This window comes from Pelobates fuscus, chromosome 7 (genome assembly GCF_036172605.1).
Source record: "Pelobates fuscus isolate aPelFus1 chromosome 7, aPelFus1.pri, whole genome shotgun sequence".
Taxonomy (NCBI): domain Eukaryota; kingdom Metazoa; phylum Chordata; class Amphibia; order Anura; family Pelobatidae; genus Pelobates; species Pelobates fuscus.
The window spans coordinates 20,993,897-21,015,269 of record NC_086323.1 but is presented as its reverse complement, the minus strand read 5'-3'; the positions used below and the strand labels follow the sequence as shown (position 1 = coordinate 21,015,269).

The window sequence follows — 21,373 nt, the reverse complement described above, 5'->3', positions numbered from 1 at the left end:
GGCTGACACAGTCATGGATGACTATTGATACCGACCGGGCTCCATCCCCCTTGGCCGAGCGGAGCCTATGGTCGAAGTATCAATAGGGGGAAAAAGGAGTGCATTCATGATTGATACTGGTGCTGAACATTCGGTGGTGACTGATCTGGTTGCTCCTCCATCTGGAAGAACTATCACCGTAATAGGAGCAACTGGAAGAAGTGCTGCAAAACCGGTTCTTAAAAGTCGACAATGTACATTGGGAGGCCACGTAGTGAAACACCAATTCCTTTATATGCCTGAATGTCCAGTCCAATTGCTAGGACGTGATTTGCTATCAAAATTACAAGCGCAGATAACGTTCCTACCAAATGGAACAACATCCTTAAAGTTTAATGGACCTTCAGGTATTATGACATTATCTGTACCAAAGGAAGAAGAGTGGCGACTTTATACAGCGTTGACTAGCCAAAACCCTAAGAGTGATGAATCCTTATTCAACATACCAGGAGTTTGGGCAGAGAACAACCCACCAGGACTGGCCCGCAATATTCCACCCATTCGAATTGAACTAAAACTTGGGGTTTATCCAGTGAGCCTACGGCAATATCATATCCCGCAGAAGGCTAAGAAGAATATTCAATCTTATCTGGATAAGTTCATACGGTATGGTATTCTAAAATTCTGTACTTCCCCCTGGAACACCCCATTGCTGCCTGTTCAAAAGCCCGGTACAGATGAGTATCGCCCTGTGCAGGACTTGAGAGCAGTCAATGATGCGGTTGTAAGTATACACCCAGTTGTGCCCAATCCGTATAACCTGCTTGCTTTAATTCTGGGTGGGGCTACCTATTTTACAGTCTTAGACCTCAAAGATGCCTTCTTTTGCCTCCGAATTGCTGCAGAAAGCCAATGTATCTTCGTTTTCCAATGGGAAAATGCTGTAACGGGCTCGAAACGCCAGATGACTTGGACAAGACTGCCCCAAGGGTTTAAAAATTCACCTACCCTATTTGGTTCAGCTTTAAGTCAAGACTTACTGGATTTCAAGTCCATCCCAGGAGAGTGTGTACTATTACAATATGTAGATGATTTGTTGATAGCCGCAGTTACAAGGGAAATATGTCAGCAAGCAACACACGATCTACTACACATTCTCTGGAAGGCAGGATACAAGGTGTCTAGGAAGAAGGCTCAGTTGTGTTTGCCAACTGTCAAATATCTGGGATTCCATATCTCTGAAGGTCAAAGAATAATGGGGCCAGAAAGAAAAGAAGCTGTGTGCCAAATACCAATACCCAAGAATAGAAGACAAGTGCGAGAATTCTTGGGGGCAGCAGGCTTCTGTAGGATATGGATTCCCAGTTATGCGATACTGGCGAAACCACTGTATGCAGCTATCAAGGGTACAGAACACGATCCCTTCCTATGGACCCCAGAACAGCAAAAGGCATTTGAAGATGTGAAGAAGGCTTTGATGAGTGCCCCAGCATTAGGTCTACCTGATCACACACGACCATTCTACTTATATGTACACGAGCAAAGAAGAATGGGGTACCTCAGGGATCTGTACTTGGACCCATTCTCTTTAATATTTTTATTAGTGATATTGCAGAAGGTCTTGATGGTAAGGTGTGTCTTTTTGCGGATGATACTAAGATATGTAACAGGGTTGATGTTCCAGGAGGGATAAGCCAAATGGAAAATGATTTAGGTAGACTAGAAAAATGGTCAGAGTTGTGGCAACTGACATTTAATGTGGATAAGTGCAAGATAATGCATCTTGGATGTAAAAACCCAAGGGCAGAGTACAGAATATTTGATAGAGTCCTTACCTCAACATCTGAGGAAAGGGATTTAGGGGTGATTATTTCTGATGACTTAAAGGTAGGCAGACAATGTAATAGAGCAGCAGGAAATGCTAGCAGAATGCTTGGTTGTATAGGGAGAGGTATTAGCAGTAGAAAGAGGGAAGTGCTCATGCCATTGTACAGAACACTGGTGAGACCTCTCTTGGAGTACTGTACACAGTACTGGAGACCCTATCTTCAGAAGGATATTGATACCTTAGAGAGAGTTCAAAGAAGGGCTACTAAACTGGTTCATGGATTGCAGGATAAAACTTACCAGGAAAGGTTAAAGGATCTTAACATGTATAGCATGGAGGAAAGACGAGACAGGGGGGATATGATAGAAACATTTAAATACATAAAGGGAATCAACACAGTAAAGGAGGAGACTATATTTAAAAGAAGAAAAACTACCACAACAAGAGGACATAGTCTTAAATTAGAGGGACAAAGGTTTAAAAATAATATCAGGAAGTATTACTTTACTGAGAGGGTAGTGGATGCATGGAATAGCCTTCCAGCTGAAGTGGTAGAGGTTAACACAGTAAAGGAGTTTAAGCATGCGTGGGATAGGCATAAGGCTATCCTAACTATAAGATAAGGCCAGGGACTAATGAAAGTATTTAGAAAACTGGGCAGACTAGATGGGCCGAATGGTTCTTATCTGCCGTCACATTCTATGTTTCTAATGGCTGTGGGAGTATTGACACAGTACTTGGGATCATGGCAAAGACCTGTTGCCTATATGTCTAAGCAACTGGATGCAGTGGCCAGTGGTCTTCCACCTTGTCTAAAAGCCGTAGCTGCAGCCGCCCTGCTGGTAGCTGAAGCCGATAAACTCACTCTGGGTCAAGAACTTTATGTACGAGTCCCACACGCAGTACAGACATTGTTGGATTACAAAGGCAATCATTGGTTTAGTAACAGCTGTATGACCAAGTATCAAGCAATGTTGTGTGAAAACCCAAGAGTGCATTTAGAGACTGTCAATACCTTAAATCCAGCTACCCTTTTGCCGCAATCTACTGAAAGTCAACATGATTGTTTGGAGGTGATGGATGAAGTATTTTCAAGTAGACCAGATCTTCGTGACTTTCCCATCCAGAACCCTGATGTTCAATATTATACAGACGGCAGTAGTTATGTGAAAGAAGGGATTCGCTATGCAGGATATGCAGTAACAACGATAGACAAGGTGATAGAAGCTTGGCCACTGTCAAAAGGAACATCAGCACAAAAGGCAGAATTGATAGCACTAACACGAGCGTTACAATTGGCTGAAGGTTTAAGAGTAAACATCTACACGGACTCCAAGTATGCGTTTTTAACCACTCATGCCCACGGAGCTTTGTATAAAGAAAGAGGACTATTGAATTCAGAGGGCAAAGAAATCAAGTACGCAGCTGAAATACTACAACTATTGGAAGCAGTATGGGAACCAAAAGAAGTTGGTATTATACATTGTCGAGCGCATCTGAGAGGCGATGGTGATGTAACCAAAGGAAACCGGATGGCAGATAATGCAGCTGAATCAGGAAGACAGGAATATGTGGAACATATAGCTGCTCTTATACCGACTCCACTGTCTCAATGGACTTCAGTTTATACGGCTCAAGAAGAAGAGTGGTTAAAGACTGAACCTGGAAAATACCTAGAGAACAAATGGTATCAGTTAGAAGATGGGAGAATAGTTATTCCAGCATCACTAGCGGTAGAAATTGTCCAAAACTATCACAACGGGACACATTCTGGAAGAGAGAGTACAGAAGAATCTCTCAGAAAACATTTCTACATACCAAGATTGTCCAACTTAACTCAAGCCATTGTACGAAGATGTGTAATGTGTGCTAAAAATAATGCAAGGCAAGGACCAGTAAAACCACCAGGAGTTCAGTAAATGGGAGGACTCCCTATGTCCGATCTACAAATTGACTATACAGTTATGCCTAAATCTGGTGGACATCGCTACCTACTAGTAGTTGTGTGCACCTATTCAGGCTGGGTAGAAGCATGTCCTACTCGTACAGAGAAAGCAGGAGAAGTAGTGCGATTCCTGCTACGAGAAATAATACCCCGATATGGACTACCCTGCTCTATAGGATCGGATAATGGTCCAGCCTTTGTTCATCAGTGCTTACAACAACTGACTCATATGCTTGGTATTAAGTGGAGACTTCATACGGCATATAGACCTCAGAGTTCTGGTAAAGTAGAAAGAATGAATAGAACTATTAAGAATCAGTTGGCAAAGATGTGTCAGGAAACCCAACTAAAGTGGAACGTTCTTTTGCCTATAGCTCTGTTGCGTATTCGAAGTACACCTACCAGAAGGATGGGTCTCTCTCCTTTTTAAATCATGTATGGGCGTCCACCTCCCGTACTTGGTAACTTAAGGGGGGATTTGAGTCAGTTGGGAGATGGAATTACCCGGCAGCAGGTTGTGGAGTTGGGTAAAACTATGGAGGAGGTACAGAAATGGGTACAAGATAGATTACCTGTGAATATTTATCCCCCTGTTCATAGTTATCATCCAGGAGACCAAGTGTGGATTAAAGAATGGAATAATATACCGTTAGGGCCTAAGTGGAGGGGTCCTTATGTTGTTCTTTTGTCTACCCCTACAGCAATAAAGGTGGCCGAAGTGACTCTGTGGATTCATCATTCCAGGGTTAAACCAGCAGCAGTAGATTCTTGGCAAGCTACAACAGATCCAGAGAATCCCTGCAAGATCCGGTTAAAGCGCACGACTCAGTCGGAGTGACGAGGAAACCTTGTGGATTACAAATTTTATTGTTTCAGAGATTGGTATAGTATAGTGGCAGTACTCACAGTTGGGATGTTCCTTCCAATCTGGGACAAGAAGCTCCCCCTTCTTCCGGTTTTTATGTCTGTGCTCCGCCTGCTGCCTCCATAAATCCTGTATGCCCTGTACACACGCCAGTTCTTCTTGTCCCGGCAACGGGACGGACAGGTTCCCCAGTCTGGTGGAGAAGGTGCGATCAGCACAGGCTGCTGATCGAGGAGGTGTGCGCCCGATAGCTCCCCGGGCGGGAGCTGAGTGGCAGAGTGTTTCCAGTCTGGCGTTACGGAACGCGACCAGGTAGGGCAATTTATGTGGTTTTCCTCAGGAGTTCCCGGGCGGTCCTCCTCGTGGGACTTTATGCATGCACACAGCAGTGGAACGCACGCCCGGGTGACGTAGCGTTCCACCAAACCCGGTATCGCGCTACTGCGCATGCGCGATCCGGAGTTTTGGCGCGAAATTTCAAAATTGGTATATAAGCTGTGCTGAACCCTTCTGACCCCAAGGGTGGGTGTACAGTTCGGTTTCTCCGTGTCACCAGCCCTCCTACACGGATCTCAGGTGGATAAAGGTGAGGTTTAACTATTTAAACTCTCCTCTTTATCACCTATTATAATGCATGCGTTTTTCTTTCTTTCTTTCGTTTTAATTTCTTTAAATTATTATTAATTGCTTCCTTATTCTGGTTCACAGATATGTCCAGCCCTATAGCTCCGGACAAGGCAGATAAGGACAAGATGTCTACTTCTGTGCCCAAAAAAGCCACAAGCAAGTCTAAGCACTTAAGTTGTCTGGAATGTGCTGTTCCTCTACCTGACGGATGTCGCAAAAAGACATGTAACCAGTGCGCTTCTGAATTACTTGAAAAAACAAAACAGTCGGATATGGCATCCTTCCTGGGCTGGTTTCAGGAAAATTTGTCCCAGACATTTGAGTCTTTTAAAGATACGATGAAGAAAGACCCAGCAATTCAAGAGAAATTGCCTAAAAAACGTTGGAGGAATAGATCCCCTTCTGAGTCTGACGTCTCTTCTGGAGAATGTTCCCTTTCTTCTCCTTCGGATATTTCCAGCCTGGCTTCTAGTGTGGAGGAGGGTTTTCCACCAGAAGAATTTAAAAGATTCATTAAAGAAGTGAGTGCGGCTTTTCAAGAGACTGAACCTACCAATGTGAAGGTTAAAGGTTTCCCTATGTCTCCAAAAATATTGGATCTCCTTCACAGAGAATGGAAGAATCCTGAAAGACGGGCGTTTATTTCAAAACATTTTAAACTGCTGTTCAAACTACAGTCTGAAGAAAAGTGGGAAGATCTTCCTAAAGTTGATATTCAGATTGCCCAACTATCTAAGAAAACCACTATACCCATTGGCGAAGTCTCAGGCCTCAAAGATCCTATGGACAAAAGAGCCGAAACTTCATGTAGAAGAATATACCAGGCCGCAGGATTTCAGTGCAGAGCTGAAGTTGCGGGTTCAGCAGTGCTCAGAGCCCAGAGTGTTTGGCTTCAAGCACTGGAAGATTCCCTTATGGGAAAATCCGATACGGACCCTTCCCATCTCATGTTCCTGCTGAAGCTATCCAATGAATTCCTTTCGGATGCTGCTGAGGAGTGTCTTCGTTTATCAGCAAGAATTATGGGGTTATCATCAGTAGCCAGGAGGGCTATTTGGCTTCGAACATGGACAGCTGATTCAGCATCGAAAGCAGCTTTATGTGAATTACCCTTCGAGAGGAACAAGCTGTTTGGTACTCCGTTGGAAGACATTATTAAACAAATGTCAGATACAAAGAAAGCCCTTCCGCTGGAGCCAAGAGCCCAGGGATATAAGAGATTCCAGTACAAGGGCCAGCGGTCCTTTCGTTACCAAGGGCGGTTTCGCAGGTTCCATAAACAGGGTGGCAACAACAGCCAGTGGTCTAGGCATGAATCCAACAGACAAGACAAAAAGAGGAAGTTTTGACGCCAAAAGAGTGGGAGGACGCCTTCGGTTCTTCACCCACGAATGGAGAAAGAGTACTTCAAATGGGTGGATTTTAAGAACCGTTTCATAAGGTTACAGGATAAAGTTTTCATCAAGTCCTCGGCCATCCTTCCTTCTGTCAAGCTATCCTTCAAAGGTAAAAACAGAGGCTCTGCTTACGGAAGCACTCATCCTTTTAGGAAAAAATGTGGTGGAGAAGGTACCCAAAGGTTGGGAATTTCAAGGAGTCTACTCACGCCTTTTTCTGGTGCAAAAACCAGATGGATCCTTTCGACCGATCCTAGACCTGAAGCAAGTCAACACCTGCATACCATACCAGAAGTTCCGTATGGAGAGCATTCTGTCTGTAACACACATATTACTAAAGGGAGATTTCATGGCAAAGTTGGACTTAAAAGACGCCTATCTGCATATACCAGTGGCAGAATCTTCCCGGAAGTTTCTCAGATTTGCAGTTCTAACGAGAAGCCGAAGGATTCTCCATTTGCAGTTCAAGGCTCTTCCCTTTGGCCTATCTTCAGCTCCTCGAGTTTTTACAAAAATTCTGGCACCCGTAGCAGCAGTTTTACGTCTGAAAGGTATTGCGATTGTTCCATACCTGGACGATTGGTTCCTGAAAGCCCAGTCAGGACAACTGCTAGAACTTCATATCAAGATTGCAAGGAAGGTTTTAAAAGATCACGGTTGGATCCTGAACCTGGAAAAGTCCGAATTAACTCCGTCTCGGAGTTTAGTATTCTTGGGGCTTCGGATAGATTCACAGTCCCTATCTCTTTTTCTTCCAAAAAAGAAACAAGTGGGGATTTTCAGAGCAGTATCAAAGCTGCAAAGAAACTTAAGCTCAATCAGAGATGCTATGAGGTTGCTAGGCCTCCTAACTGCTACAATACCGGCCGTCGCCTGGGCAAAAGCGGAATCCAAACCGTTACAGTGGGACATTCTGTCCCAGTGGACGCGGAAACAGGAAGATCTGGACTCTCCCTTCCACCTATCCGAGGCGGTGAAAAGACAACTGAACTGGTGGAAAGTAAAAGACAACATCTCAAAGGGCCTGTCGTTCGCACTAAAACGGTGGATTACGATAACCACAGATGCCTCCCAGACGGGTTGGGGCGTTCATCTAGGCTCTCATTTCCATCAAGGGCTTTGGAACAAAGAAGAGGCATGCGCTTCCTCGAATTTCAGGGAATTAAAAGCGGTTTGGGAAGCTCTGATTTCCTTCGGTTCTCTCATCGCCAATCAGTCGGTGAGGATTCAGTCGGACAACGCCACTACGGTGGCCTACTTGAATCGTCAAGGGGGCACAAAGGTAAAAGCTCTTCAAGATCTTTGCTACCACATAATGGCTTGGGCCCAAGCGAATCTTCTCGCAATATCAGCTACCCATATCAAAGGGTCTCTAAACATTATTGCAGACGACCTCAGCAGAAGCCATTGGTCTCAAGCAGACTGGGCTCTATCACACGAAGTTTTTCTGGAGCTGGTTGCACGCTTCGGCAGGCCAGAGATGGACTTGTTGGCAACAAGGAGAAACAGAAAGGTGCAGAGATTTGCGTCACTTCATTCAAGAGATTACCCAGATGTCCTAGACGGTCTATCGATCCCTTGGTATTTCGATATGGCTTATGTTTTCCCTCCTATAGCCCTTATACCACGAATTGTTCAGAAAATAAGATGGGAGAAGGCAAGAATTCTGGCAGTCCTGCCCTTCTGGCCGAACAGAAGTTGGTTTTCGGAAGTGGAAAACATGGCCATCTCTCGTTGGCACCTCCCGGTCTCTTCTCACATTTTAGAGAACGTGAAGCTTCCAGAAGAAACCCTAGCAATGTTTCACCTGACGGCATGGTTGCTGCAAGGATGATACTCCAAGGTCAGGGTCTTTCTGACCGTCTATGTGACGTTTTGCTGTCATCTGTCCGCTCGTCCACTTCAAGAATCTACTTCAGGGTTTGGATGAAGTTCAGAACCTGGTGTTCACTCCGGAATTCTGATCCGGCCAAAGCCTCAGTTCCGAAAATTCTTTCTTTTTTGCAAGATGGGTTTGAAGCCGGCCTAGGGGTATCTACACTCAAGGGCCAGATTTCTGCTCTTAGTCACTTCCTGGTTCAGGATATTGCATCTAACCCTCTTGTTCGAAGGTTTATTAAGTCGGTACGGTTGAAGAGGCCTCCCAGGCTGGTTTCCTTTCCTACATGGGATTTGTCTCTGGTTCTTCAGGCCCTTTGTGAACCACCATTTGAACCTTTGTTTCAAGTCTCCATCAAATTCCTTACCTTCAAGACGGCCTTCCTGGTGGCGGTTACCTCCGCTAGGAGAATAGGTGAAATCCGAGCTCTATCATCTTCGCCGGAGTTGACCATTTTTCATCAAGAAAAAGTGGTACTACATCCCAGACCTTCTTTTTTGCCTAAGGTTATTTCGAGTGCTACGATCAACCAGCATATTGTTCTGCCAGCCTTTTGTCAATCACCCACATCTGAGCTAGAAAGAAAATGGCATCTCCTAGATGTTAGGAGATCCCTGAAATGCTACCTTCGGAAAACTCAGGAGTTTAGATCCTCAGATCATCTTTTCATCTACTTTCAAGGCAAATGTGCGGGTAATGCTGTCTCTGGACCCTCATTAGCTAGATGGCTGACAAATACCATCAGGTTGGCCTATCACTCCAAAGGGTTCCCCTTAGATTCCCATTAAGGGCTCATTCAACTAGGGCTATGGCTACCTCATGGGCTGAAAGAGCTGCGGCTTCGCCTGAAGACATCTGCAAGGCGGCTACTTGGTCTTCATTGCATACCTTTATCAAGCATTATAGGCTGGACATATTCTCATCATCTGAGGCTGATTTTGGGCATAAGGTGTTGCAAGCTGTGGCCTGCTGAGTCCCCACCCTTTATTTTTTACAGGGATCTTGATATATCCCAACTGTGAGTACTGCCACTATACGAAGGGAAAAACAGCAATTTTACTTACCGTAAATTCCTTTTTTCTTTGTATAGTGGCAGTACTGGCTTTCCCTCCGCTTTTTGTACAGATTAAATGAATTTTGCATGATTCGGTCTCCGTTTGGGTTCTTTTTTTATTACTGGCGTGTGTACAGGGCATACAGGATTTATGGAGGCAGCAGGCGGAGCACAGACATAAAAACCGGAAGAAGGGGGAGCTTCTTGTCCCAGATTGGAAGGAACATCCCAACTGTGAGTACTGCCACTATACAAAGAAAAAAGGAATTTACGGTAAGTAAAATTGCTGTTTTTGTCTACCCCTACAGCAATAAAAGTGGCCGAAGTGACTCTGTGGATTCATTATTCCAGGGTTAAACTAGCAGCAGTAGATTCTTGGCAAGCTACAACAGATCCAGAGAATCCCTGCAAGATCCGGTTAAAGCGCACGACTCAGTCGGAGTGACGAGGAAACCTTGTGGATTACAAATTTTATTGTTTCAGAGATTGGTAAGTGAGTGTTTAGACGGCCATAATAACGCCTGTCCGCTCACCAACGTTTTATTAAAAGCCAGGAAAGTCTCGAAGGGACCCCTGTGAAGACGAGTAGAACTCCATTCCCTGCAGCCCTTACATCCTGGCTGAGGTGCCATCGCACGGACGAAGACTGAGGATGCAGCCGATGAAAGATGTGCTAATGATAATGTTTGTTTATATGTCTTTTTATATTCAGGAAGGTAGAGGTACCGACACTCCTAGCTGTGAGGTTTGCATTAAGACTACAAGAACAGGTAATCATATTTCCCAGACCCTAATTTGGCATTCGCAATATGAGTGTAAAGGTGATGTGTCTAGGTGTAGATACTTAAATATAGAATATAGTGTATGCCATTTAGGAGTAGGAGAACCTAAGTGCTTCAATCCGGAGTATCAACCCCGTATAATTTGGTTGACTCTCAGGAATGGAGATCCTCAGGGGACCCTAATAAATAAAACAGTGTTAGAATCCGTACATTCTTCGGGTGTTCTGCTATTTGATGCATGTAAAGCGATATCAAGTGGTAGAAAGCCGTGGAATGTATGTGGGGATCTTAGATGGGAGAGAACATATGGGTCTAATGCTAAATATATTTGTCCCAGTAGTAAAAATAAGTATGTGAGTCCAAGATGCCCAAATAGGGAATATAATTTTTGCCCATATTGGTCTTGTGTGGGGTGGGCAACTTGGGGACAGACTGCAGACAAGGATATGATTGTTACTAAGTTGCCTACCAATCCATACTGTAAGTCTATGGAATGCAATCCAGTCCATATTCTTATAAATAATCCGGACCAATTCTTAGATAAATATGGTAACTTATTTGGGTTTCAAATATATGGGACGGGTTTAGACCCGGGGACAATATTGTTTATAGGGATAGAGACCGATACTGTAACCTCCCAAACTCATCAGGTATTCCATTCCTTTTATGAAGAAATGAGTGTAGATAATAAGATCCCCCATAACGCTAAAAACCTGTTCATTGATTTAGCTGAAAGTATTGCCGGTAGTCTTAATGTTACCAACTGCTATGTGTGTGGAGGTACTAACATGGGAGACCAATGGCCTTGGGAAGCAAAGGAGGTAATGTCCGGTTCTGAGGCAGTTGAACAATTAATATCTTCACAAGTCGATTATCAGATGAGTGTTAGAGGTAAATCTGAGTGGAGATTGAAAACCTCCATCATAGGTTATGTTTGCATATCAAGAAAAGGAATGATGTTTAATACTTCTGTAGGAGAATTAACTTGTCTAGGGCAAAAAGCGTATGATGATGATACAAAGAATACAACTTGGTGGTCGGCTTCAAATGTCTCAGAACCATCTAACCCGTTTGCAAGATATGCCAATTTAAAGGACGTATGGTTTGACTTATCCATCACATCTAGTTGGAAAGCCCCAGCAAATTTGTACTGGATCTGTGGTAAGAAGGCCTATTCGGAGTTGCCACAGGACTGGGAAGGGGCATGTGTGTTGGGTATGCTCAAACCATCCTTCTTCTTGTTACCTATTGAAACAGGTGAGACTTTGGGAGTTAAAGTCTATGATGTGAATCATAGGAAGAAAAGAGGACCCATAGAGATAGGCGCCTGGGAAGATGATGAATGGCCTCCCCAGCGTATTATAAATTATTATGGACCAGCCACTTGGGCAGAGGATGGTACTTTCGGATATAGAACCCCAATTTATATGCTCAACCGCATTATAAGGTTACAGGCGGTGGTTGAGATAATTACTAATGAGACCTCACAAGCGCTCAATCTTCTAGCGAAGCATAATACCAGGATGAGAACAGCAGTTTACCAAAATAGATTAGCCTTGGATTACCTATTGGCAGTAGAGGGAGGTGTATGTGGGAAGTTCAACCTGAGCAATTGCTGCCTTCAAATAGATGACGAAGGGCAAGCAATAGCTGAGCTTACTAGCCATATGGTTAAACTAGCGCATGTGCCTACTCAGGTATGGAAAGGGTATAATCCAAGTAGTTGGTTTGGTAACTGGTATGAGCAGTTTGGAGGGCTTAAGGCATTGGTAGGCGGAGTCATGCTGATTTTAATGTTGTGTCTACTCCTGCCATGTCTTATTCCTTTAGTAGTTAGGTCTGTGCAGAGCCTGATAGAAAATATAGCAGAGAGAAAGGCTGCAGCGCAGATAATGGCCATATATAAATATGAGGCTCTAGATCAGGGAGAACCAATGCAGGAAGAGGAGTGTTGAGGGATTCACATCATGGAAAAGTCTGGTCTGGTTCATGGTAACCTGAGGTGTATGCAAACCAAGGTTAAGTGATGCCTCAAGTAATTATGAAATATCAGAGGCATCAAAAGGGGGGGAATGTGGTGGAATCTCGGTAAAAATAAATTTAGTAGGCCGAGATTACCACGTGGCATGTGTACGTGCATATGCTGAAGTATCGCTCGGTTGGTTGCACGAGGCAAGATACGATCAGTAGTGTACGGAGCATGTGCAAGAATACCGGATGTAGTATTCCCCTCCTCCATTGTGCTGGACAAGCCATGCGGTCAAACAGGAAGTTAGTTCTTGTTCGTTTTGATTGGTTATGAGAATGTGCGGGTGGAGCTTAATATGGGAGGAGTTATGTGCCTATATAAGGAGCCTGCACTATTGTCCGGGGCTCAGAACTTGTTGTATTTTGGTGACATTAGTCCCTCTGAGTCCCGATCGGTGAACCGAATAAAGAATCTCTTCCTTCCTGAAGAAACCTGTGTCCATCTCTCTGTGCTTGGCTTCCGTCAGTTTCTCCGGTATCAAAATCACTTAAAATAACATAAAATACTTAAAATAAGCAGCCACTTAGTAGATAACTCCCTAATTTCCACGGTATTAGGGAGATATCTATCAAAAGGCTGAAAGACCTAAATTGGTCTTCCAGCCACATTTACTAATACTAAGTAAAGATTACTTAGTATTAGTAAATTCAGCCCCTACTCGCTATTCCGCGAGTAGGGGCGTGTCTAGTAAACAGTGAGCAGCCAGTTGCTGTAAAAAAAAAACCCCAAAAAAAACTATTGCCCCCACCCCTGTGCGACGGGGCCATAAATAAGAATGTGGGGGGCCACCTACTGTCCTCCCCCCGGCCCCTACCCCTGTGCGGCGTGTAGGGGCCCTAAATAACAATAAGGGGGGGCCTACTGTCCTCCCCCCCGGCCCCCGCCCCTGAGCGGTGGGTGGGGGCCATAAATAATAATTGAGGGGGGGGGACCTAATGTCCTCCTTCCCGGCCCCCACCCCTGAGCGGTGGGTGGGGGCCATAAATAAAAAAATGGGGACGACGACCTACTGTCCTCCCCCCTGGCCCCCACTCCTGCACTGCAGGTGGGGGCCCTAAATAACAATAAGGGGGTGAGACCTAAATTGGTCTTCCAGCCACATTTACTAATACTAAGTAAAGATTACTTAGTATTAGTAAATTCAGCCCCTACTCGCTATTCCGCGAGTAGGGGCGTGTCTAGTAAACAGTGAGCAGCCAGTTGCTGTAAAAAAAAACCCCCAAAAAAACTATTGCCCCCACCCCTGTGCGACGGGGCCATAAATAAGAATGTGGGGGGCCACCTACTGTCCTCCCCCCTGGCCCAAACCCCTGAGCGGTGGGTGGGGACCATAAATAAAAATGTGGGGGGGCCTACTGTCCTCCCCCCCGGCCCCCGCCCCTGAGCGGTGGGTGGGGGCCATAAATAATAATTGAGGGGGGGGGACCTAATGTCCTCCTTCCCGGCCCCCACCCCTGAGCGGTGGGTGGGGGCCATAAATAAAAAAATGGGGACGACGACCTACTGTCCTCCCCCCTGGCCCCCACTCCTGCACTGCAGGTGGGGGCCCTAAATAACAATAAGGGGGTGAACCTACCTAAATAAAAATTTAGCCCCCCCAGGTGACTAGGGGTCCCCAAACCCCTAGTTACCCCCCCCCCCCCCCAAAAAAAAAACCCTACCTACCCCCCTCATCCTAAAAATAATGAGGGGGGGACACTTATCTAAATACCTGTAAAAAAAAAATTAAACTTACCATTTGATGTCTTTTTTCTTCTAAACTCTTCTTTTTTCAGCCCCAAAAAAGGTCAAATAAAAATCCATAATAACCGACGCACTTTAAAAAAAAAAAAAAAAATGACGTAACCAATCAGAGTGTTATGAGTAAAATTACACAGCGTGGGAAAATTCCAAAGAACTGTAAAATGACACAGAGCACTCTGATTGGTGGATTTCAAGTCAGTCTCTTCATTTACCTGTCAGAGCACTTTAATTGGATGGCTTAAACCCACCTATCAGAGTGCTCTGAGCCTGATTGCAGGGCGGGGCAAGGCTTTATAAGCCTTTCCCCGCCCTGCAGAGCTTAGTCTGTGCGGAGCCTTCCATGGGTGAAAATGGATGTTTTTTTTGCGCTCGTTTTCTTTTAAAAAAAAATTTTTTTTAAGTGCGTCGGTTATTATGGATTTTTATTTGGCCTTTTTTGGGGCTGAAAAAAGAAGTTTAGAAAAAAGAAGACATCAAATGGTAAGTCTATTTTTTTTTTTTACAGGTATTTAGATAAGGGTACCCCCTCATTATTTTTAGGATGAGGGGGATAGGTAGGGGTTATTTTTTTGGGGGTGACTAGGGGTTTGGGGACCCCTAGTCACCTGGGGGGGATTACATTTTTATTTAGGGCCCCCACCCGCTGCTCAGGGGCGGGGGCCGGGGGGAGGACAGTAGCCCCCCCCAATTTTTCCTTATGGCCCCCACCCACCGCTCAGGGGTGGGGGCCAGGGGGAGGACATTAGGTCCCCCCCCAATTTTTATTTATGGCCCCCACCCACCGCCCAGGCGTGGGGGCCGGGGCTGGAGAACAGTAGGTCCCCCCTTATTGTTATTTAGGGCCCCCACCCGCTACGCAGGGGTGGGGGCCGAGGGGGAGGACAGTAAGCCCCCCATTTTTTATTTATGGCCCCCACCCACTGCTCAGGGGTGGGGCCCAGGGGGGAGGACATTAGGTCCCCCCCAATTTTAATTTATGGCCCCCACCCACTGCTCAGGGGTGGGCCTGGGGGGGAGGACATTAGGTCCCCCACAATTTTAATTTATGGCCCCCACCCACTGCTCAGGGGTGGGGCCGGGGGGGGGGGAGGACAGTAGGTCATAGCCACAGGCTGCTCACTGTTTAATAGATATGCCCCTACTCGCGGTATAGCGAGTAGGGGCATAATTTAATAATACTAAGTAACCAGCTTATATAGAGGCTGGGTCACATGCTGCACTGGCTAATCACAGCCATGCCATTGGTAGGCATGGCTGTGATGGCTTCTAAGGGCACATGAGTCAAACCCTTGTTGATTGGCAGCCTTTCAAAATGCGTCATTAAATCGCTGAACACCGAACTCCAAGCCGAACATAAAGTGATATGTCCGTGTTCGGGTCTGGGGTCCAAAAAACTTAATGTTCGGCACAAATCCGAACTTTGCGGGTCGGGCTCGCTCAACTCTAATAATGACATAAAAAAACTAAACTGCAAAATTGAGACTAAAAGAACCAAGCCATGACTATTTCAGAAATGTTATCAAATATGTTTTTTTTTTATGGAATAGTTTTGCAATTTTAACAAAAGAAACAATAATAATAATCAGCATTTATCAAGATAACAGAAATAAAGGAACACTCATTAAGAAAAAAATTGTTTATCCTATCTATGAGACTTCTAATACCCTCCCTCTTTCCATTTCTTTTTGCAAATCTGGCCAAACTTCCACCGGATTACACGTATGCATGTCCGCCAGATTTTTGGTTATATATATACCCAAATAGGAAATGTGTGAGTCCCTCTACTCAAATTTTAAGTTAGCCTTCAGACAATCCAAAACAGGCTATGGAATAAAAAGGGCAAAGCTTGGGTTTTGTGATCATTAAGTTTATAATAAGAAATGGCACCAAATCATTTCAAGAGTCAAGAGAGGTTGTTGGATCCCTCAGAGACAATATGATGCCATCTGCAAACAATCCTATTTTATGAGTGGCATCATTAATTTTGATACCTTCAATTTTTGGATCATTCCTAATAATTTCAGCCAGGGGTTCCATCGCTAATATAAATAACAAAGAGGACAATGGACAACCTTGTCTTGTTCTGTTTGTGATAGGAAAAATTATGCCAAAATCCTTGCTGTAGCGCAAGGATACAGTGCAAACACTGCATTAACTATTGAGGCCATGAAACCAAATTTAAACAGTACCTCCATCAAATATCCCCAATGGATCCTATCGAACGCCTTCTCCATATCCAAAGAGAGGAGCAGAGAAGGCACTCCAGCAAACTTGATTTAGTGAACAATGTTGATAAATCCCCTAGTGCCATCTATGGCCTGATGATCCATCACAAACCCTAATTGATCATTCTGGACTAAGCTTGGTATAACTTTTGATAATATAATGGTCAAAATTGTTTTGTGTAATTATTTAACAACATAATAGACCTAAAATTTGAATATTTATTTGAGTCCTTACCTGGCTTAGGGTGACAATCGGGGTACACAATGCTTTGCAGAGCATCCCACTGGTAATTTAATATGTATTAAACAAATTAGATAGGTATGGGGCTAGTATATTTGAATAAGTCCTGTAATAATACATGGTACAACCATTAGGACCTGGGGATTTATTGGTAGAAGTGTGACTAATAGCTTTTAAAATATCCAGTTTATCAGGGGAAATGTTTGGTAGACTACCTTTACCTAAAAAGGATTTAATATTTTCCAAATTGGGTTGGGTAGTATGTGGGTCTAAATTAAGGTTGTACAAGGATTTGTAATACTTGGCAAATAAGTTACTAGTTTTATTTGGGTGTGTTACTTTTTCACCATTATCACTAACTATGTGTACAATCCTAGATCGAGAGGTCTTTTGCTTCAATTTATAAGCCAGCATCGTTGAAGCTGAAGATCTGAATTTTCCAATTCCAATTCTGTTTTTGGGTGATATCTCCCTGTTTTCGAGCTGTTTGACAAAAAAACTAAAATCTCCTAGCATGGAAAGTCCAGCACATCTGTTGTTTGTAGAACAATTTCTAAATACACAAGATGGGTTGAACTTTCTGTGTTGAGAGAGCTCCAGTTCTTTTATTTTTTCTAAACTTTTTTGGAACAGTGGAACGGTACTGAAAGACTTCTTGCAGAATAAGTTGTAGTGGTTATGGTAATCAAAGTGTTATTTTAAGAATTATTTTGGATGAGTCACTGGTTATTCTCTAATTAAAAACACTGTTTTATTCTCTTTTTTTTGGAGGGATTTTATTACTTTTATTTATAGTTGCTATAATTTCCTGTCTTCTCCACCAGCTGTGTTGCATTAGTAGATTATAATGAGTTAATGTATGATTTAGTATTGCTGTCTTTTTTTTTATGTTTTATGTTATTACCTATTTAGTGGTTGGGTTATAGTGTTATAACCAGGATGTAATTTTATTTTCCATTTTATTATTTACCCTTTTCTGATTACTATAGATCGCAAGGGTTATGTCAGTTATGAACATCTAACTCCCTGGATTGGTAAGCATAAACCACCATTCATTTTACCGAAATTGCTGATTATTTTGAATGGATAAGTTTAGTAAAGATATAGATAGTTTAGAATGGTGTATTGTGTTTTATGAAAATTATTGTCCATCAAAATAAAATCCTGAAGGATGAGATGGATGTCTCCAGAGTCCTTCCTTTAACATTTACTCCATCAAATATACACTATATGGACAAACGTTTTGGGACACCTGACGATTACACCAACAGAGAGTTTTATGACATTGCATTCTAAATGCATAGACATTAATATGTAGTTGTAAGATAAAAGGACAAAGATGTTTAGGCTCTTCACGTGTATAGAAAAAGCAAGAGGTGTAACGCAAGGTCTATCCCCCAACACTCTTCAATCAATAAAATAGAATGAAAATAAAATAAATAGTTACCCTCTTGGACATAAAATATACCTACTGGTGATAGCAGGACATATGTATATAATCTAAAAAATACAAAATACAAGAAGACATAGTGCAGACTATATATAAGAAATGCTAAGAAGAAGTATTGATGGTAACTCACTAGATTCAGAGCCATGCCAGGCTCTGTACATTAGGCCATGGGGTGCCTGTATAGGCTATAGATGGTGACTGGATCAGAATACAGCAGCATCCACAGGAGACTTGGAGAAGTAGTATTCCAAAATATATTTGTAATATTTATAAAAACAGGTATATATATATGTATATATACACACACAATAATAAACATAATAATAAACATATGGACTGAACTCACGTTCTCTCATAGTGAAGTTGTCTTTATTCCAGTAGAAAAAACTGCAGATCGATGTTTCGGTCCTCTCTGGGACATTTTTCAAGATCAAATGGCATAATGATCTTGAAAAAGGTCCCAGAGAGGACCGAAACGTTGATCTGCTGTTTTCTCTTATGGAATAAAGACAACTTCACTATGAGAGAACGTGAATGCAGTCCATATGTTTATTATTGTGAATAATTGATCCCCAGGACCAGCACCCGGTATTTGAGTAACAGAGGTTAGCCTGAGTGCAAGGATCATACTTACGTTTTGTGTATATATATATATATATATATATATATATATATTGTGATAAGGTGAATGGGGTGGTCTGTGAGGGAGTTTATATTTCAACAGAATTGTTCAGAGAGGTATATGATTTTTAACCCCAGGGGGAGTGTATGTTTCTGTGTATATAACCAAAATGAATATTTAGTTATGGGCCTCTGGGGTGAAGCATTTGGAGAGCAGGGTGGGCCAGTGCTCCACTCCGCAGTTTAGCGGTTTTCTTGGGAGACATAGATCCAGGCCAGGGTTTATGGACTGTCTCCAACCCACTGCTCAGTTGCAGCAGTGGGAATAAACCCCTCCCTGCTAGGCAGGTAAGGGGAGAATGTTTGTTTGTTTTCTATCTAAAAAGGCTGGAAGCAGCAGGCTGACTAAATACTGGAGTGCTGAAAGCCGACAAAGACACTAGGTTGGTGAAACCAATAATTTTTGTTCTACTTTAACCCCTGAGAGATAGGGAACCAAATGTTGGTAAGTGCTCAGGCGAGCTTGGTTTCTGTTTATAGGGATTTGTGTTATATTTATGTTTTCATTTACTGCTGTCTCCTGTGTGGATTTACAAATAAAGTGCCTGTATTATATGCAATTAAAAGGACTGTGCCTGTTGTTTACCCTAGAGGACTGTGCTACCTGCTGTCAAGGATCACAATATATACAGTAAAACAGGGACTGGGAATAAAAGCTAAAGCAGTGCGAAAAAAGGGCCAAAATGGCAAAAGTCACTGCAAAATAAGCAAAGTCCACAGGTCCCTGGAAAAGCAGCAGATGCATTTCGACTCTATTAAAGAGTCTTCCTCAGTGCTGGTGCCGTCATCCTAGTTCTGTCCTTAAATATCCCTCTAAGAATCCGGATCCGATTCACCTGGGTTGCATCTTCACGTCACGCCACATCCTTAGCTGTGTTCCTCACAACAATCCATTACTTGTTCCACCTGCCTTTCTTTCTCCCTCCCCAGTCTTCTTTAGTTTTCCTTATTTCCCAGCCATAATCCTCTTCCTTTCGTTCAAAGACATTATGTTTATTTCACAGAGAAAGTCGCCTCGGGAAAGATTGACATGTGCTACCATGTTTCTGTTAATTATCTCTGTTTGATTCAGGGAGAGGACTATTGATTTTGTCCGGACAGAAGTGGTTCCAGCACCGTCGCCTGCTGACCTCTGGTTTTCACTATGATGTACTGAAGCCGTATGTGAAGATAATGTGTGACTGCACTAAAGTCATGCTGGTAAAAGTTAATATCTTTCTCTATTAAGGTGTTCGGTTTGATGTGGGCAGTTTCTAGGTGACTGCTTTAGTAATAATTATATCTGGTCACTTCTGTTTCTGGCTGTACAGATGGACACTTATGTATACGTGTATACAGGACCGGCGCTTCCTATAGACGACGATAGTAAGGGGCGACGCCAGGAGCGCCGGCCCCTCAAATGCTGCAGCCGCCTGAGCGTGGTCGCAACATATGATTCACATCAGGAAGTATTACTTTACTGAGAGGGTAGTGGATGCATGGAATAGCCTTCCAGCTGAAGTTGTAGAGGTTAACACAGTAAAGGAGTTTAAGCATGCGTGGGATAGGCATAAGGCTATCCTAACTATAAGATAAGGCCAGGGACTAATGAAAGTATTTAGAAAATTGGGCAGACTAGATGGGCCAAATGGTTCTTATCTGCCGTCACATTCTATGTTTCTATGATAGATTTGCAGGAGGGAAGCGCACAGCGCTCCCTCGTGTCAGTCCCTCAGTGTAGTCTGGCCGAGCTCCACTCCAGTCCACAGTACAGGAGCATCTGTACTGTGCTCACTCACAAAAGCTCCTGTACCGCGAACCGGAGTGGAGCTCGGCCTGGCTATACTAGAGGTAGGAGGCACATCTAGGAGGGAAGGGGAAGGAGATACCACCTGGGTGGGTGAAAGGAGAGACCACTGGGGGGGGGGGGAAAGGAGAGACCACCTGGGGGGGAGAGGGGAGACCACCTGGGGTGGGAGAGAGGAGAGACCACCTGGGGGAGAGCAGAGACCACCTTGGGATAGGGGGGAGAGAGAGAAGAGAGACCAGCGAGGGAGGAGGGGGAGGAGAGACCAGCAGGGGTGGAGAGAAGAGACCACTAGGGGAAAGGAGAGACCACTAGGGGATGGGGGAGACTACTAGGGAGGGGGGAGGAGAGACCACTAGGGGAGGGGAGAGACCACAGGGTGGGAAGACCACTAAGAGGGTTAGGGGAGAGGAGAGACCACCATGGGGGGGGGAGGGAGCAGAGGAGAGCAGAGACCACTAATGGGGAGGGGAGAGGAGAGACCACTAATGGGGTGGGGGAGAGGAGAGACTAAGGGACATGGGAGGAGAGGAGAGACCACTAAGGGGCAGGAGTGAGCTCTAAGGGACGGGGATAGGAGAGAGCACTAAGTGACGGGGGAGCACCAAGGGATGGGGGGGTAGGAGAGAGCACTAAGGGACAGGAGGGGAGAGCAGTAAGGGACAAGAAGGGAGAGCTCTAAGGGACCGGGGAAGGAGAGTAGACCACCAAGGGACAGGGGGGAGTGAAAGAGATTATTAAGGGACAGGGTAGTGGAAGACACACAGAGAGGCTAAGGAAGTGGGGAAAGATAAGCACAAAGGGACTGGTAGGAGAGAAAGAGACACACAGAGGGGCTTGGGAGGGAGACACACAAAGGGGC

The 21,373-nt window shown here is 44.2% G+C and overlaps 1 protein-coding gene across 1 annotated transcript in view; it reads left to right on the top strand.

Annotated features, from left to right (window-relative positions):
* Positions 1-21,373, top strand: part of LOC134569110 (cytochrome P450 4B1-like) — a 78,495-nt gene that overhangs the window by 30,243 nt on the left and 26,879 nt on the right. Inside the window, exons 3-4 of the mRNA XM_063428013.1 lie at positions 17,584-17,628; positions 19,798-19,925. Coding sequence (XP_063284083.1) covers positions 17,584-17,628; positions 19,798-19,925 — 173 coding nt within the window. The remainder of the gene's footprint in view (positions 1-17,583; positions 17,629-19,797; positions 19,926-21,373) is intronic.